General features: G+C 38.4%; 1 protein-coding gene across 5 annotated transcripts in view; it reads right to left on the bottom strand.

Annotated features, from left to right (window-relative positions):
* Positions 1–20101, bottom strand: part of LOC122559083 (microphthalmia-associated transcription factor-like) — a 286328-nt gene that overhangs the window by 8376 nt on the left and 257851 nt on the right. For all 5 annotated transcript variants that reach the window (XM_087994440.1, XM_087994442.1, XM_087994439.1 and 2 more), the window contains 4 exons: positions 17458–17575; positions 6759–6830; positions 6435–6491; positions 4795–4870 (listed from right to left, as the gene is read on the bottom strand). In XM_087994440.1, coding sequence (XP_087850566.1) covers positions 4795–4870; positions 6435–6491; positions 6759–6830; positions 17458–17575 — 323 coding nt within the window. The remainder of the gene's footprint in view (positions 1–4794; positions 4871–6434; positions 6492–6758; positions 6831–17457; positions 17576–20101) is intronic.

The raw sequence follows: 20101 nt of genomic DNA, 5'->3' as shown, positions 1-20101 counted from the left end.
AATATGTTTTCTCATTTTTATAAAATACTGACAAATTACCAATATTAATTAAAATTAATCCAAATTCCCTAGATTCAAGAATGGACTCAGTGGATTGGAAATTAGTCAACATTAAACATCTATTAAGAAAGGAAGGAGAGAAAAATGAAGAAAGTAGAGGAGAGTTGGCCAGATATCCGTTATCATAAAAATGATGGAATCCATTAATAAGCAAGTCTTATTAAGAAAAGTATAGTTTCACCATACAGAGTGGACATAAGTTTATGAAAAGGAAATTGAGATTAATGAGGGTGTAACTTGTAGGATAAAGGGACGGATAAAGGGAGGCATGTAACAGTATTAATCTCAGATTTCCGTAAGGTATCAATAGGTTCCATACAAAAGGAAATACACACAAACAGAGTGAGGGATCATTTATTAGTCTGGACAGAGGTTTGACAAACAGACAAACAGATTTGAATATGCACAATCAGGTTGACAGACTGTAACAAGTGCAATGCCACCAAGATCAGTGCTACAGCCTCAGCTATTTACAATCTATTTCAGTGACTTAGTCAAAGAGGCCACATTATGCTAGTAATGCAAACATGGGTGATAACATAAGCTGTGAGGAGGTAACAAGGAGCTTCAGAAAGATTGTACTCCTTATTGAGTTCACTTAAAGTTAGCATACAGATATAGCAAACAATCAAACAGTTAGGAAAGCAAATGACATGTTTGTCAAGGTTTGTCCCGAGCAGCGCCGTGACGTGGGACTCCGTGCTCTATGGTCTGTTCCCCGGGACGCACACCGAGACGAACATCAATTGTGCCTGGAGGATCATCAACTCAGTGAAGGACGTTCTCTGGGTGGTCCGAAACTTGTTGATCTTCCAGCTGAAGGAGTTGACCCTGACTGAGTGTAGCAGACTGGCACATTCAAAGGTCCAGGACTATGTATTGAGGGACGCGCTGAAGCTTGGGGCAGCTGCCGCCAAGGCACGGTGGGGAAAGACCACCATGTAACATCTGCCTGCCTAAGAAGAACAGGGGGTCCACGCAGTCACTTGGGCTCTGCTGACGCCTCAGCTAAGTATATGGACATATGATTGATAAATGTACAGACCTGTATATACAAATGATAAATTCTGATCTTTGTATGCAAATGTTTATGTATGTATGGCATGACCAACTGTACAGACCATCAAATTTATTTTATGAATAAAATATATTTTTGAAATATAAAAAAGTCTTGGCCTGGATTACAAAGCGATTGGAGGAAATGAATATGGAGATTATGCTACAATGAGACCATACCTGGAATGTGATCTGCAGTTTTGGGACCCATATTTAAGGTACAGCTAACACTCACCAGACCGCTTCCAGGGTTGAAAGGATTAGTAAATAGGGCTACCCCCAAGGATAAGGGGGTAATTACACTGGAATTAACAAGGCTTGCTGGGATAGATTCCAAGAGGTTGCTCCCCAAGGCTGAGAAATCTCAATCACAGGGATACACAGTCTCAGAATAAATAAGTTAATCATTTATGATATGGATAAGGAGAAACAACTTCATTTAGACATCTATGATTCTTTGGAATTACCTATCGCAGAGGGTTATGGATGCCCCATCGTTGAGTATATTTAAATCTGATGTAGACAGAGTTTTTGTTTTCTCAGGAAGCTGAGGGATATGGGAAGCAGAGGAAAGGTATGTTGACGCTGAAAATCAGGCATGATCATAGTAATCATTGAGCAGATTCAAGGGACCAGGTCGTTTACTCTTACTCCCAGTCCTCACTTCTAATAAGAATAGTTTGCTAATTGTTAATTATACAATACATTATAATACAATAAATTAAGTTAATCAAAAAAAGGCAGGCTCCCTGAATTAATCAATTCTCTGGTTTTCAATTTGTTTTGGACCTATCTGCTTGAATGAAGGGGTCAAACTCTTCCATCCAGCTCGTTCCAGCCTTGGAGTGCAACTAAATTCCTCCATCTAAGTATATGTAGCAACTACATTAATTTCTTATGCTACTGAACATGGTTCATCTCACAATAGTCTCAAAGAAATTGATGTTACAGGGAAGAATCTGTCTTTGGCAAGAAAACAGTATTAAACAATCCCAAGCTCTGTCAAGTAGAAATGACCTACAAATAAATTGATGTTCCAGAAGAGGAAATCTTCCAACATCATGTTGATTCAATGTTATAGGCTGCTTATGTAAGTTACAAAATGAAAATAAGATCCTTTCTATTAAAAAGGTTAGCAGACTTTAAATGACTCGATTAGTTGAATGCTGGACAGAAAGCCAGAGGTATGAGTTTAGAATTTGACAAAGTTAATTCATTCTTCCCCCTTTTTTATAAGATTGATGAATAAATTAAGTACAACATATTAAGAAAATGGAAGACTGCATGAAATATAAAAGGCTGTAACAGTTCTCACTGTATTGTTAGCACTAACGTTGATCAGGATTGTAAGATTTTGATTATTCCATCAAATTCTGGGATTATATTAACAAATTGTAGGATTCTACAATGGTTTGAAGTAACATTTTAAGATTTGCCTCAGCTCCTTGTTTTAAAACAGGTCTATATTCAATTTGTGTTCGCAAGATAATTAACAGAACAGCTGCTTGTAAGCTTGGTTTTGATGACTTAAAAATATCAAAGAAAATGGCTTTAAGCAATTGAAGGTCTTTTGCCCGAAACACCAATTTTCATGCTCCTCGGAAGCTGCCTGATGTGCTGCATTTTTCCACAGCCACACTCTAGAATTTAAGCAATTGTATCGGTTTTGATTAAACAAGGTGTAATTGCAAGTTTGCTTCTCAGTTATAAAGAAATAAGCAAGTCAACAGTTTGAGTATGATAGCTGTTTTTAAACAAGAACAATGCTTCTGAATAGGTTTCAGATTGTTAACTTGATTAATTAATCGCAACACTAGAGCAAACCATGTATATTATGAACAGTCATCCTGATGTCATGTTGGAAACATTTGTTCTTCATTTATTTAGGGTTTTTGGGGTTGTTGAGATGAAATATTTATAATACTTTGTATGACTGATCAGGGGATGTAAAGTTGTCTATACAACTTTGCTGAATCTGAAAGGATTCTTTATTTGTTCACACAATTTGTTCACACTGGACCTCAGGGAACAAATGGAGGACATTTGTTCTACCTACGTGACCTCTCGTTATAAAGGTTGGGAGACACCAAAAGACTCTCATTTTTAAACCAGAGAGTTAATTTGAATAATTTTCTAATAAAGAGCAAGAAACCCTTGGAATTAGGAATGAAAGCTTGGAATTCAGTCTCTTATGGAACAGTATACTGCAGCTTCTCTTGCATGCTTCTTCTGAGTAACAGTTTAACATAATAGTACTCGAAGAGCAGAAGAAAAGCATAACCTGTAGTGGCAATATTCAAGGAATCCTGGACTGGAAGGATAAGAAACTTCCACATTGTCTTCACTGCATTATTCTGTTAAGTACTTATAAAATCCTGATTCATAAATTTTACTCGATTTATACATACCATTTTTATTAGGTCAGGCACAACCAAAGTTTCATTGTTATAAATTAAGATTTTGGCATTAGAATTTGTAAGTGAGAGAGTTTTATACCGCAGAATTCCTGAACTCTTATAGGATGCCATGTTTCCTTTTTTTAAGAACAAGTAACTTTGTTTTAGAATATTCCTTATTTGGTATAATCAGAAAACACAAAGGTAAATTTTGAAGAGCAGATGTAAAATCAATGGTAATAGTGATATCTTTCACCATGACTGTATCTGTTGGATACTTTGACTATCATTAATGAAGTGCAATTTACTTTGTTGTTGCAGTCAGTACTGAGTCATTGAAGTGATGATGCTTATGAACAAGGTAACTGCACTTCCAGGATGTGAAAATTAGTCAGTCAACACCTATTTTTGCCCAAACAATCTGTGTGCACTTAAAACACTGTAAGCACAACTTTGTAGTTTACAATAATGGAAAGGAAATGATAAATACTTTTTAAACTGATCTTGGTCTGTGCTGTTTTTAGCTGTTGGTAACAGAAATGGGCGTCGGCATTTGATGGTTACAACATAGCCTTTATCATTCGCTTTAGATAAAGACAGAAAGGCTGTATTCATATGACATCTGCAGCATTAGAAATGGTAGGGCTGTAAAAATGCATAGCAGAGTATCTGCAGCTGAGCAAAGGGATCATGCTTAAAATGGCATCTATCACGTTTTTAATTCAAGCATAAATTGTGGATTGACTAATGTTGCTGATGAGCATTACAACTAGTAAAGAGTCAGATAAAAATAAATTATGGGCTGCAGTTACTTTGGCAGAAACATATTAGAAAGTATATTATTTAGGATCTTATTATTATTTAACATTATTTTGCTGCAGCCTAAATTGAAACAGGTGATCATTGGATTTTTGCTGGAAAAGTTCACTTCACTTTCACCCTTCATTGTAAAAGTAATTGCATTGGTAATAAGATAGAGATCAAATCCTGTTGAACCTGTGTTACACTTATCTTTCCTGTCAGTATTTTTACACCTTCTAATTGGCTTTACTTTAAATTTCAATGGAGATTTGTTATAACAAACAAGAAGGTAAACAGTCAATAAGGAAAACCCAATTATTTAGTGGCAAATTTGCAGCCTGCCCAAAAATTAATTATTTCATTCAAACAGAAAGTATCCCCAAGATGTCGAAGATAAAAAGTGGTTTATAATTTTCAAAGGGGGGGGGGGTCAATAAATAGCTAAAAACAAATTCTAAAATTTAACTGAAGCTTTACTTACGGGTCATTGGACTTTGGGATTAACGTACCCAGTTCCTTTATACGATCATTAATGTTGAACCTCCTCCTCCTTTCAACTTGGAGAAAAAAAGTAAAGAATCTCAGTCCAAGAAAAAAAATTTATTCAGAAACAATGAGCCAGTTTTTCCAGGGTTTGGCAATCTCATCCAGATTACCACTTCGCTATTACGAAAGAAAGGGCTTCTACATTTCTGAGGGGAGATTCTGATTAGGGCTCCCTGGGTAATGCAGAACCAAACTTTTATTTTAACAGTTTGCCCAGTAGCCCAGAGCTTTTAGAGGAAGACAAACCATGTCTACTTTTCACAGCAGTCAGCTGCTGTATTCTGCAATATAAACGTCCTAACAGCCACTTTAACAGCTGCTGTCAAAGATAATGTAAAGAAGGTAAGTGTGACTTTAGAGTGCCACATGGACAAGGGAGGCAGTGTGCCAAGTAGGTATCATGCCAAGGTAAGCAGGGTGCCAGCTGGAGAGAGGGTAGTGTTTCAGGTGAAAGAAGGTCTGTTGGGCAAGGAATAGGGTACCAGGTAGGTTGGATGCCAGGTGGGTGAGAGCGTAAGTAAATGTTGAGTCAGGTTGGGTTGGGCTGGAGAAGTCAGGTCTGGCAGGGGATCGGGAGGGTGTGTGTCAGTTCTGAGGTGCTCTGGCCTGGAAATTGGGCTGGGTTCAGCAGATGAAGGAGTGGGTTGTGATAGGGACTAGTTTGGATTGAGTCTATTCAATGTGGGGAGGGATATGGCTGGTCAGTTGGGCAGCAGGGGTTAGGTCAGGTCTGAGGATGATCTTGGTGAGTGGCGAAGGGTATGTGGTGGGATTTGGGGAGTGGTGTTGGTGTCGATTCCTAGGTGGTATTGTCATGCCTTGGAAATGTCAAGTCTGGAAAGCGTAAGTGGTCTGGGGAAATAGAGCTGGGTATGTATGAAGTCTGTTTAATAGTTACTCGGATATTATATTATGTACCTAATAGTCTAACACTTTTGAGTCACTATTTTACTTAATTCTATCAGAACCACTCGAGGTCTCCAATTTTTCTGGAAACTTTCAGGCAATTCCACCACAAAAGAATTGTCCAGAGGAAAATTCAATTCCCTCAGCAATTCCTTTGATGGGATTTCCTTAGGTTTGCCAGGTGAACTTCCATCAATGCTGGAATAATGACTATCTGGCTATCATAAAAAGTACCTCAATAAATCTGACTGATTTGGGGCACAACAGTGGACTGGCAATGCACAATATAAATAGCAAGACATATGCTTAATCCGGACACCATTCATGTTATCTACTAAATAAAAGCAAATTACTGCGGATGTTGGAATCTGAAACCAAAAGAGAAAATGCTGGAAAATCTCAGCAGGTCTGGCAGCATCTGTAAGGAGAGAAAAGAGCTGACATTTCGAGTCTAACTGACCTTTTGGTCTCTTATGTTATCTACTAAGTTGCCTCCAGGATAAGTCAAGTAGATCTCCTTGAAAGAACCTCACTGCCATGAGAGAATAAAATGAAATGCTCAAATCCTTACACTTTTAAAAAAAAGTTAAGCATATTTTGAATTGGATAAGTAACATGTGTAACTATTTTGTGATGTGATTAATAAAAAGGAAATAGAGAAAAGCGTACTCAAGTTATGATTGTCCTTCTTCTGCCTTTCCTTGGCTAGTGCTCTGGCTTCAGCTTCTGAAAATAAAAATTTCAAGTTAAGAACAGAACTGACGACCTGTGCAGGAGCAAACACTGCCTTTTGTTCCAAAGCTCAGCGGTTCAATTTACACCAGCATAAGAACATCAAATAATTTGGATGACACAATAAAATATATTTTTTAAACTGAAAGAATAGTGCCACTGAGTTACAATGTTATCAGCAGCATTTCCTGATCACACACAAACAATAATGGCTGTTGAAGTGTTGAATGATTGAAATAAATTCTGGGTATCAGAACTTGCCTGGTAATAGAGCATTATGCATTTTCATAGAGGGACTTTTAAAATGGAGTTCCATGCCTGCAACCATTGATTCTGTGAATTATATAGAAAACAATTTATACTACAAATAACATTTTACTATTTAATAAATATAGGGCTATTTTAGCAATCTATAGTGACTGAAACAGTGAGATGGGCCACTATAGTAACATGATTAACCAGCACTGTTACCAATTCCCTGATGTAGTTAACACTCATTAACTTTTCATCACTGAAATGATTTTGTTTTGACAAATAAGTCGCATAGTAATGTCAACTTTCACAACTGTGAAATGTTCTATCTTAATTTTTAGCACGATATTAAGTTGTACAATTGTTCTAACCTTTGCTGTTTTTGTGATCCCTGGGTCAACCCTTCTTTTATAAAGACAATAATCTTGATATGTAAAATTTTAAAAAATAGACTGAATTGAACAGTCCAATAAAACAGTTGCTGAGACATGATGTTGAATTAACCAAATCCAATAACTGCACTGAAGGTAGTGCACAAGGTTTGTATTACATGCCCAATGATCTCAGCAGCTAGCTAGTGTTAACTAGAGTATTCATATCTTATTGCCCTCCCCTTCCACCCCTCTCATGCCCTTCCCCCGGCTGACACATTTGTATGATGTGAGTTGCGAGCACATTTGAAAGCTGGACTACACCATTTAAACAGAGTGTGTAAGAGGCTGCAGCAGGTTCTGGAGGTCATAGACTAAGAAAATCTATCCTGGGAAAAAGTGAATATTAGTTAAAAAAAAGGGCAAGTACATGTGTTGAGGTTTATCCAGGACTGCACTGGAGATCTTGTGAAAGGACATGGAAAAGATGAAGTGTTGTGTTTTAGGGCTGTGGATGGGGTGGGGTGAAAGGGGCTTGGAGTGGTGGAAAGAAACCCTCCAAATTTTCAGAAAGCTGTAGGATCGGGTTGTCGGAAAGGTCAATATCTCGAGTCAATCCTCAAGGACTTGGATGCAGTGCTAAAAGTAGTTTAACAATCTCAATGAGGTCAGTGAATTCACCTTCAAATGGCATAACCATATCAACTGCACAAGTGGATATCACTCATGTCACTATGCTCGTGCCAATCACGTGTCAATTATAACTCATGGCTAACAAGCATACGCTTGTACTCAAAATCACATACTTGTTCATTTACAAGATTCAGACCACATCACAGACTGCCAAATATTCAACCATGACAACCACATCAACTAAACTCACTTAAGAGCATATACTGGCATATTTCCGCTTTCATGTTGGTTCGCAACTGGCGACAGCAGGAGACAGAAGGGCCTGCCTGTCCTGAACCCAAGGGTGAAGACAGTTCTAGCCATTTTCTTGATGCGCGTTGCTAAGACATAGCCAAAAGCTGGATTGGAACCTTCACAGATGATAGCAGCCTCCTACCTAATACTTCTGTTACATTCCACTTTCCCTGAATGTCTCACCGCGTGGTGGCTAAAAACTGTAGTCAGTGTATAAGTGTATGGTTCTTATTTCCCTTAATTTTCACACCATAACCTTATTCTGGCACCATTTTCCTTTCAGATATCCACAGTGTTTGGCCCAGGGGAAAAAAGAACAAGAAGATTATTAAGACATACCCCCATCACTAGATTGTATTCTCAACATCAGTTCAGACAGTGATTCTGCACAAATCTGAAGTAAAATATTAGTGGTGTATCTGCATATGGTGAGACACCAGGCACAAAAAGCCCACAGACAGAACAGGAGGAAATAAGAGTGAACAATGCCAGTTAACTGCAGAGAATAACTTCATCGAGGTTATGTTAAAGAGGACTCAGATGAGCACTTCAGTGGGGCATAGTGGTTGTATTACTGGATAAGTGACTTAGAGGCGTGGTATGAAAGACATGAGTTCAAAACCTGGGGTACTGAGGAAAATCTGGGCAACTGGGGAATTTAAATTACTTAATTTAATTAATTACATAAATTTGGAATAAAAAGATAGTCTTGATTATGCTGACCACAAAACTGCCAAATTGTTCTGAAAGAATCCAATTTCATGATAGAAATGTTAGTAGTGACTGGTGGAAAGTAGTGTGGGACATTGAGGTGTAGGGGATGAATTCTTGTTGGTATTGCAAATAGACGAGGTTTCTATGGCCGGCACAAGCAGAAAGCAGCTAGTGAGTTTAATGCCACTCTTCATTCGAGTCAAGTGTTTGCTGTACTGCTGATGGGTAAAGCTGTCTCCTCACGATTGGAGACTGTACAGTGTGAAGCAAACTGCTACACATCCTGATACCTTCAGTGTTAGGCTTTGTAGAACATCTCCAGAAAGCATAGCATGGTTTCAATTCATCAGTGGTCTGCTCCGTCATATTTCACGTTGCAGCATGGCTTCTTGTATGCATGCTGCATGTGTGTGGGTCCAAAAACATTCTGACTGTTGCCAGGATATCAAACATTGACCTGGATGATTCATTGCCAATGGTCACACCAACTGGACAGCAAAATAAGAGTACAAGATAGATTTGCAGATAGCAGTGTCTGTAGTAAATAGGAATCTGCAATACAAGGACATCTGTGATCTTGGTGAAGCTGGTGTTTGCTGTACCTTCTCATCTTTGATGTTACAAAGATGTGCTGGTGTCAAATATTAAAATGAAACTTTACCGGCTGTTTCTGTTCATTCAACTTCCACAAAAAGGCAGTTTTAAACTGATATAAAGAAAATCAACTGAAATCTAAAATGGTAAAACTAACTTGTGTTTTGTGTTGTCACATAACATCTCCTTGGGATGGAGCCAGAGGTCTTGGCAGAGACAATGACCTCCTGTTCTTGTATCAAGATGGAGAACTGATCATTCAAGAAGTTAATGATTAGAAGCTTTCGAACAAATCACCTCAGCTATGAAACAATGGCTAAATGGAAGCAAGGTAGACATGAGCTTGTCCTCTATGTTCTTCAGAATATGGAACTGACACGGAGAGAAGTCATAAGATACATCCTTTTATGTGAGTGTTTGAATTTGGATTATGACAACAAAAATTGCTGGAATCCAAAGTAGAGAGGCAGGGGGCTGGAAGAAAAAGCAAGCCAAGCAGCATCAGGAGGTGCAGAAGTTGATGTTTCGGATCTAACCCTTTTCAGGATTTGAGCAGACAAGACAGCTGCTGCCAAGGGAGTACTTCTTGGAAGAAAACTGTGAATCTTGTCTGTGGCTTGAAAACCAGCCTGAAAATGCTCCTGGTTGCAGGCAGAAAATTGTAAAGGAAAGTTTCAATCCAGCAACAGTCATTCTATGAAACGAGGATCCATCAATCACTACTGTAAAGTAATTGCTTCACTGAGAACCAAAACGTTCAGGTCAGTGAACTATTATTGACTTTACTGTACATTTTATTTGGCCAAATTTAAATATGGAATGCTCTGTATTGTTTAGCAAGCTTGGATATGAGATTATGTCTTTCTGCATTATTTTCCTATATATTTTTAGTAAGTTTAATACTTTAGCCTGAATGGGTCTTAGCAATAAAACTAACTCCTTACACTCAAGTTTAACTTGAGTTTAACTCAAATATACCTGTCAGGTTTATTTATTTGCAAGATGTGCACATCCTAAATTGCCAACCTAGCAAATTTTTAAAAGTTCAATAACCTGTTGAGGTCAAATGAGGAGTGGGAGAAAAGGAAACCAGTTACTCCACTTCACCTGGTCATAACACTGGCAAAAGGAAACAAAACATAGTTAGGGCACCTTGTAAGTGACCTCCTTCTCCAGCAATGAATAACAAACATGAAATATTAAAACATCATCTGGAAGATCCATAAGACTTCAAGACCAGGTCCAACTTCACAACCATTAATAATGCAGTCTCTATGCTCTCCTATGGTTGCAATATTAGTTACAATATGTTGCAAACTGCAGTGAGGGGATCATTTCTGAAGCACAAGCATCACAATATACCCCCAGAGAAGAACAAGGAGAATTGCCGCCTGAACATACACAGTGAACAACACCCTGCGGAGAGTCTTTGTCACCCTTATCCTCCTCAATATTCCAGCATCGTGTTCTTCTATTTTTATTTTCCAAATGATGATTCCCTTTCAAAGAGAATGATAACTAAGTGGTCTGTGCAGAAACCTTCAAGTCAGCCAAAAGTCCCTTATCACCTCCACACCAGTGGAAACAACTAAAGAAAGCAGCAAACTCATGTAAAATCCCAGCAAAGGCCAAAATAAATCAACCAGCACCCAATCTGCAAACATTTACAAATCCCTATAAGCACTGCTGGTGGGATGTGCTCCATGCTGCTCAACTTGAAGTCAGCTGCAAATAATTTTAAAAGAATGCTGGTTTTGGAACCCTGTGCTCCAAAATGGCACTGTGGGCATCAAAGTTATGTCAGACATCAAAGTCACAACTGCCTTGCCCTGCATACCTCTACTGGATGTACACTGCATATACATTAAGACAAGAACCAATAGGGTCTCAAATACAACTCATCCTTTCACTGTGCAAATGTCGCAAATGCCATTTTTGAGCTCTCAGAGTATTTGCAATACCTGAAAAGTTGTGATTGTTGAGTACAATTTCTCACCCCAAGTCTGTAAACGTTCTAAATAAAAACTGAAAGGATGCTGTAAGTCAGAAACAAAAACAGAGGTTGCTGGAAAAGCTCAGCAGGTCTAGCAGCATCTGTGAAGAGAAATCAAAGTTACCGTTTCAGGTCTGGTGAACCTTTCTCAGAATTGGACCCAAAACAGTAACTTTGATTCCTCTGCGCAGATACTGCCAGACCTGCTGAGCTTTTCCAGCAACCTCTGTTTTTGTTTCTGTAAATGTTTTGATAGGCATTAAATTGACATAGAAATAACATAACCTGTATTATATAGATGGCTTTAATTTGACAAGTATATAATTTATTACATTTTAAGAGAATCTAATTTTTTCAATGAGATGCCAATTGGGATTGACCAATTTTCATTACATGATCAAAGAAGCCAGGGAAACTACGGATAATACTGTAGACATCCCTACTTCTTTTGGAGTATCCTTACCAAGCTTTCATTTAGCATTCTTTTCTTTATATAAAGAAGAATAATTTGCCTTCATGCAGTGCAATCTCAATCTACAATATCTTTAATTATCTCCTGGTCATTGAATAAGAAATGCAAAAATAAATCATGGAATGATCCAACTAATTGTAACCATATGTTACGCTAACCTGTGACAAATCCTCACATATTTGCTTCACATTGTGAAGTTGCCAATAACCTCTAGTCTAACACTCTTGTACAAAAGTTTGAGTTCATTAAATTGTGCTCAAAAATGCACAAACTCTCCATACACAATGATAAAGAAGAAACATTTTAATGGGTTCAAGTTAAGAACATGGAATCTTTAGAAAAAGCCAAAATTTTAGTTTACTTTAATCTACTAATATAGTCACTAGGTGAAGAGTGATGTCACAAATTTAACAAAAATGATGCTTGATATCAACAGTGAGGCTAGGAATGGACTAATATTTCTTCCACTCACCGATATGCAAAGTTTTCAGATAAATGCTTAATTATGTTGATGAACCTGACTTGCGTATGCTTTTAAAATTGCTGAATGAATCAATTTTTACAAAGCCACGTACCTTGTTTCAACAACGCAAATGTATTTTTAACTTTGATACTTACTTCAAACTTTCCACTTGCTCAATATAAACATTGAATTTCTATGTACTTAATATTATTTGTTCTTTGCATTTGAGTTGTGACGATGCTGTGCCTTTTAAGAGGTTATTACATCCTGGTTTCTTTCTGAAGAGAGTTTGAATGAGAGGTGCACAGCTAGTTACTAAAGACCACTTGAGTAAACAGCTGGGGATGCTATTGGTTTTTTTTAATGCAGCCTGAATGGGTGTGACCAGCTCTCTCAGATCACGATTTCTGAATACCACAGAAGCTAGTTAGCACAGTTGGAAGCTTCAATGAATGCATCCTGGCTGCTACTCTCTCTGAATTTTCTCTTAATGTTTCTTTTCCTCATGGATCGCAGAACTGCATGTGAAAACCTGTGTCTGAATTTTACTTTTTTGCCCACACATGTATTTGTGGGATGTTACTATGTTGGAACAGTTAATTAACAATAGTTACTGTATCTATTGTTCTGTTAAGTTTTCCAATAGAATTAAGTTATTCTAAATTCATCTTTCTTTATTTGCATTTTAACCATAGTGTTTAAGCAAAGTGTGTTTTGCTTAAAGTTGAGTAGTTTGACCAGTTGCATTACATCAGGGACAGGATTTTTTTAAAGGCAAATAAAAAGTAAGAAAAAGTTAGCGTCTAGGTTACCTTCTTAAAATATTTTGAGGGAGTCTGGTCTGGTCTATAACAGGATCAAAATAAATAAATATTGACTATAGGTAAAATTTAGAGAATTCTTTCCTCTGCTAATTAGAATTGCACATATGGAGCAATTATATAAATATTTGTGTGAGATACTCAGTATGGAATTTGTCAATTAAAACAAAATTGCACTTGTGCACTATGAGGCACTGAAGCACTTTAGAAGCAATTAGGTATTTCAATGTTCAGAAATGAAGGAAATGCAGCAGCAAATTTGCAAACAAATAAACAGTAATCTACTTATTGTGATGTTGCTTTGGGGATAAATATGGCCAGAACAAAGGGGACAACTTCCTTCCCTTCTTTGAAATTGCTCCCTGGGTTTTTTTTTCTTATTCAACTGAGAATTTAGATTAGGCTTTTTGTCTGAAAGATGGTACTATTCAATATTGCAGCATTCATGCAATACTGTACTGCAGTGCCAGTCTACATTGTGGTATTCAAGTCTTGGAGTGGAACTTGAACAAACAACTATCTAACTCAGGTGAGATTCTTGTCCATTAAGCCATGAGGAAGCCGTACTATTTGGCTTAGCATGTTATTACCCATTACTGTGTTAGGAATGTTCACAAAGGTGTATTTTGTTTTTCTACCAATGCCAAAACGTATATGCAAAAACTTGACAGGAAATGTCAATGCACAACACAACCTTGATGGAGTTGCTGCAGATTGTGACTTGCATACTGTAATCAAAGAATCCCACTGGATATTTCCCCCACCGATAAAAATAGATATTTTTCCCACATATTTTATTTGAGTGAAAGTGAAATAGCAAATGTAGATAAGTTGTTAATTAACAATATTTAATATCCATCATGTTCTTGTCATTTTGGAAACATCTGTTCCTAGCACATATTCTGATGCCGTCAACATACAACTTCATCACACACAATTAAGGGCAGAATTTAACATAAGTGTACGATGGCAAGTGGCTGGCAAAATCACCATTGTGACCAATGCCAAATAACCCTTTAGGCTTACTGAGCAGGTGACAGGTACACCCACTCAGAACCCATTCTTCACAGATCATGCTCTGATGACATCATTGGGTCTGACTTCAATTTTAACATTTGTATTCAGGGTTTTTATTTGATAGGTTTAAAAACAAACCATCTATATTGTTCTGGGTAGCAAGGTTAGATCTCACGGAATACAGGGAGAACTAGCCATTTGGATACAGAACTGGCTCAAAGGTAGAAGACAGAGGGTGGTGCTGGAGTGTTGTTTTTCAAACTGGAGGCCTGTGACCAGCGGAGTGCCACAAGGATCGGTGGTGGGTCCTCTACTTTTTGTCATTGACATAAATGATTTGGGTGTGAGCCTAAGAGGTACAGTTAGTAACTTTGCAGATGATGCCAAAATTGGAGGGGTAGTGGACAGCGAAGAGGGTTACCTCAGATTACAATAGGATCTTGACCAGATGGGCCAATGGTATGAGAAGTGGCAGATGGAGTTTAATTCAGATAAATGCGAGGTGCTGCATTTTGGGAAAGCAAATCTTAGCAGGACTTATACACTTAATGGTAAGGTCATAGCGAGTGTTGCTGAACAAAGAGACCTTGGAGTGCAGGTTTGTGACTTCTTGAAAGTGGAGTCGCAGGCAGATAGGATAGTGAAGAAGGCATTTGGTATGCTTTCCTTTATTGGTCAGAGTATTGAGTACAGGAGTTGGGAGGTCATGTTGCGGCTGTACACGACATTGGTTAGGCCACTGTTGGAATATTATGCGCAATTCTGCTTTCCTTCCTATCGGAAAGATATTGTGAAACTTGAAAGGGATCAGAAAAGATTTACAAGGATGTTGCCAGGGTTGGAGGATTTGAGCTATAGGGAGAGGCTGAACAGGCTGGAGCTGTTTTCCCTGGAGCGTCGGAGGTTGAGAGGTGACCATGCTGTTTCCATGCTGTACATCTCTATGACTCTATAATGGACATGTGTGAGAAAAATATACCTTTTTATATACATAGCGGATTTTCTCAGTTGAAAAAAGTTCAGAACAAGCAGAACAAACATTAAAGCAGAGTGACTGTTTTTGGAAAAAGCAAAACTTGTTTTGGAAGATAATGGCAATAGCAAATAGTCAGAAATTAATTCAGTGAAGATGATAACCTGACAGGTATGTGTTATTAATGCAGAGATTGCAAACTGTATAGAAATTGCAAATTAGTTCATTACCTGATAGCTTCAGAACGCTATTCTCTGACAAAATAAACTGCATAATGACACTTCTTTGTCAGTAAATATATAAATTCAGAACTGGTCATTCCACTGACTAAGTTACTCTTCAATTGGTTTCAGTGGCAATTCAATACAAAACGTGTTTTCTCTGGGGCCAATCTGAAGATCTTGTGAAGTGAGTGCTTTATTGTAGAATTATAGATATCCCATTACAAAATGGCTACTTGAGCATTAATTGGCTATTATATATTGGATAAACTCCAGATTTATACCAGAAGTATATTCAGTGAAACATTCAGAAGTGTCACTCATCCTGTTGGTTCACTACAGCATTGTGAGTATGCACTTCTCTCTTGCACTTCACCTGGGTGTAGGATGGTGTGATGACAGAGGAAGTGTCTGTCTGGCTAAAAGTGGTCTTTAATTAAATTTCAAGAGGAGTGACTCAAAACTGCTGCACAGGTTCTTGAGAGAATGCATGAATTTAGGAAGCTGCTATCAGAACTTCTTTAATTCTATGTCAACAAGCCAAATGCTTGAAAAAACAGAATTAGAATTCAGCCTTAGGTATTATTAAGATTGTTCACAATATTTAATGAGTAGTGTTGTATTTTCGATTTTAAATCAGTGACAAACAAGCATTAACGAAATTCACTTTGCTCAGTGCACAGAATGATAGCATTTATTCTTTTACAAAAGAGATAATATACCAACCATATGTCAATTCACTGATACTAAGGTTTCCTTCAAAAGCACATTCAAAAACAAAACTTGTATAGCACCTTTAATGGAGTTAAACATTCTTCACAGGAGTATTATGAAACAAAAAAAAGGACACAAGTGCACATATACAGGTACTAGGATAGATGACGGATGTTTAATCAGACAGGGAGATTTTAAAAAGCATCATTAACCAGGAAATCAAGATAAACAGATGGAGAGGTTTAAGAAGGGAATTTCAGAACTTAGTGCTTAAACAACTGAAGGCATGGTCATTAGTAATAGAGCGATTAATACTAGAGATGCATAAGAGATTATAGCTGGAGTAATGCAGAGACTTTAAAGGGTTATAGGGCTGGTGGTAAAGGCACAAGACATTTGAAGAGAAAGATCACCTTTTCAAATCAAAGCATTGTCAGACTGAGATCCAATGTATATCAATGAACATGTTGTACAGGACTTGAAGCGAATTAGGATATGGGTAGAGTTTTGAAATAATTTAAATCTATGGAGAATGGAAGATGGAAGAGTGACTGGGGGAGCATTGGAATGAGAGGTAATAAAAGCATTCATGAGGACATTCATCTAATGTTCAACTACTGCATAATCTAATAGGTAGAGAAATGGCATGACATCCATAATTTCAAATGTGTATATCCATAATTCCCAGAGAGCTGGTGCAAACTATTTTGTGAAAAGTGAATGTAATACTTTTCAGCCAAGGATCGGGCAGAAATTTGTAATTCCCTCATATTCTTAGTCATTTCTTTCAATACCACAAGGTTTAGAAAATAAAATACTTACACAAGTAATATTTTAATCTACATTTTTATATAGAAAGTCAATCTATGTTTGGTCATCAAATCATAGAATCCTTACAGTATGGAAAGAGACCATTTGGCCCACTGAATTCACACTGAGCCTCTGAAGAGCATCACACCCAGACCTAGAACCAATCCCTGTAACCCCTCATTTACCTCAGCCAATTCACCTAACCTGCTCCACTTTGAACTGTGGAAAGAAACTGGAACACTCAGTGGAAACCCATGCATACAAAAACAGTGCTGAATGCTGGAACTGAACTCGGATCCCTGGTGCTGCGAGACAGCACTGATAACCACTGAGCCACCACATGAACCATAATTGTAGGAGGGCTTGAGAATTCACGTGGAAATATTGGGGAATCATTGAAACTGCTGCATTATCTTAACTCACCCATGCTATTGGTTTATTAGTAGCATTTGCTGGATACAGCATAGAAACTTGTACAACATTTTCTTCTAAAAAGCAACATTTGAAATTACACTCCCTACTTGTCCACTGTACTTATTCTGTAAAATGATACCAATTAGTTACATGCACTTCAAAAGAAAATCAACTTTTTTTCTGGCTAACTGGGCTCCACTGTACCTGTTAGTTCCCTTTTAATATTCGGTAGGTTCGCAGGACAAGAATTGCTGATGGTAATGGCAGGAGCTGCCATTCCTGGATTATTGTAGACATCTAACATGTTGCCAGGTACAGGTAACTGAAACATAAAAGAATGACATGAGTTTTGTACATGTATAATAATCACTCATTATTACGAGGGGCAAAATTAATTGGCATATGGAAAAGTATCAGCTAATAATGAAAGTTGGTCAACTTTTAATGAAGGCAAATTGCAGATATTTAACCTGATTAAATACTTTGACTACATAATGGAAAAGCTTGATGAGAGTAATGCAATCAGTGTGTATATGGACCTACAAAAGTTTGGCAAATGGTCTCGTAATAGATATTCAGCAAAATTAATGCCCATGGGATTACAAGGACAATGGTGCAAGGATAATTGGCCAATAGAGAAAAGACAGAAAGCAGTGGAGAAAAGTTCTTCTCAGATTGGTGAAGAAAACTGCAGGATCCCCCAGAGGTCAATATTAGAACCACTGCAAATTCCCTTTTTCTTTAATATCTAAATCTTGAGCTTTGCAAACTGCCGAGTTCTTCTTTCACTGCCTTCAACTCCACATCCATTTCTTTGGCTGGGACTCTTCAATTTCAAAAGACAACAGTTCAAGCCATCTCACTTCCATGCTCACAACCACAAACTAGCCACCTCCCAGGCCTTTTATTGGCTCCAGATCTTTTCTTTAGGAATTGCCATTGTGTCATTAGCAGTCTTTTTTTGGCTTTCCTAACTCACTTCAGTGTGTTTTACTCTGAATTTGCAACACCCCTCTCCCACCCCCAGATCCAACCCTAACACTTATTTTTTTAAGGGAACCTCGCTGCATCAGACCAGCGTCATTTCTCGTTGTATCTTGCCAAATGCACCTCATTGACTATCTACCTGTCTCTGTGACAACCCTCACATCTGCCTCTCACCCCATCTTATCATGCATAATTTTGAGAACAACTTGCCACTCACCAGATTTTTGCTAAAACGCCAGCATCCTTGGCACCTGCACCACAGTTAATAGCCCACTGTGCACCCGAGGAGCAATGGCATTCCGAAGTTGCCCTGCTCAGTCAAGGATAGATTCTAAAGTTGACCGAGAAGGGAAGGATAGCATTGTGCTTCTCTGTCAGGGCTCTGGAGTTCCTGGTCAAGTGAGTGGTTTACACAGTAGGAGTCCTCTTCCCAGAGCACCAGCAGAGGAGGCCAAGCCACGAGTCCCAGGCAACATGGTCCAAGGTGTTCAGCAGGGTCAGTATGATGGTGTGAAGGAACAGCCAGCAACGTCATGAGAAGGTCAGTGACCTACTATTCCACCAGGGCAAGTCCTCTTTGCTACCTCACATTCATTGCCTTTGTTACTGCACCCACTGAGGCACATGTCTTCTACCACTCTCAATAGTGCCTGCAACTCTTTGCCTCCCTCACCACTGGCCTCTGCGTGCTTCCACACCTTACCATATTTCACCCAGCGCTAACAGCTATTCACCTACTTTAAACTCACTCAATCCCTCCCTTTCTCTCATTCCAGGAGAAGACAGCCACAAAAGGGTCCATGTGGGTAAGGTGACACCCGGCATTGGACTCCTCACCCTCCGAGGATTGCATCTTGGCCTTCACAGCGGAAAACCAGACTGCCCCTGCGGGGTGCAGAGACTTCCACGTCGCTCCACTGCATCTCTCACATGACCCTGCTATCTATCTCGTTCACTGCCTTCAAAACACTGGCTGTGATATCTTCTCTCTCTTCTATCTTACAGGTACTGCACCATCTCCTCAACCTCAGAGTTCCGATGTTGAGGAGAAGACACCAGCAAGGCTGTATCCTGTACTCCCAACGAGCTTGGATGCTGGCACCTCAATGAGAATGTCACATTTAGAAAGAGTGGGAGTACCTCACTCTTCCTGCACTCTCACTGATCTCTCTGTCCTGAGGCTGCAGTGATGCATTGAAGCTGAACACAAGCTTGAGAAAGAGAACCATAACTTCTGAATATCTATTTAACAGCCTTGCATTCCCAACACTGAGTTAAATTTCAGACCATTACCTGAGTCCTCATTTTGTTTCTTTGTCTTTGCTTATGTTCGTTTTACTTTCTTGTTTTTCTCTTTAGCTCTTCACCATTCTGCCATTCACACATTTTCTAGACATATGTTTTGTTTCTTTACTTAGTTTATTACCATTTCCTTTGGCCATCAACACCTTTTGCCATTTCATTTCTCCTGTTTTACATCCTTTTGTTCTTTTCCCTTCCTTCCCCCTTTTCACTTGGTATTAAATATGTTTCTCCACAAATGCTGCCTGACCAGTTGAGTATTTCCTGTATTTGCAGTTCTTATTGTCTATTATTAATGACCTGGATTTGGGTATACAGTGCATAATTTCAAAATTTGCGCAACACTTGTAAATGTAGTAAGCATCAAGCTGCAGCAGAGATTTATGGGAAAGTTGGAAAGGATGAAGAAACAAAGGAAGCAGGGGTTATTATATTTAAAGCACAGATGGTCAATAAAGAGACTTCATTGAAGTGTGCAAAATTAAGAATGGTTTTGGTATATTCATTTATAAGAAACCGTTTCCTGAAGATGATAGAATACAGATGTAAAACAACTGGC

The sequence above is a fragment of the Chiloscyllium plagiosum genome, unplaced genomic scaffold (assembly GCF_037043375.1).
Source record: "Chiloscyllium plagiosum isolate Xiang-an unplaced genomic scaffold, Cpla_swu_hap1 HiC_scaffold_14, whole genome shotgun sequence".
Taxonomy (NCBI): Eukaryota; Metazoa; Chordata; class Chondrichthyes; order Orectolobiformes; family Hemiscylliidae; genus Chiloscyllium; species Chiloscyllium plagiosum.
The sequence above is the reverse complement of the archived record's forward strand: the minus strand, read 5'-3'. Positions and strand labels throughout refer to the sequence as shown.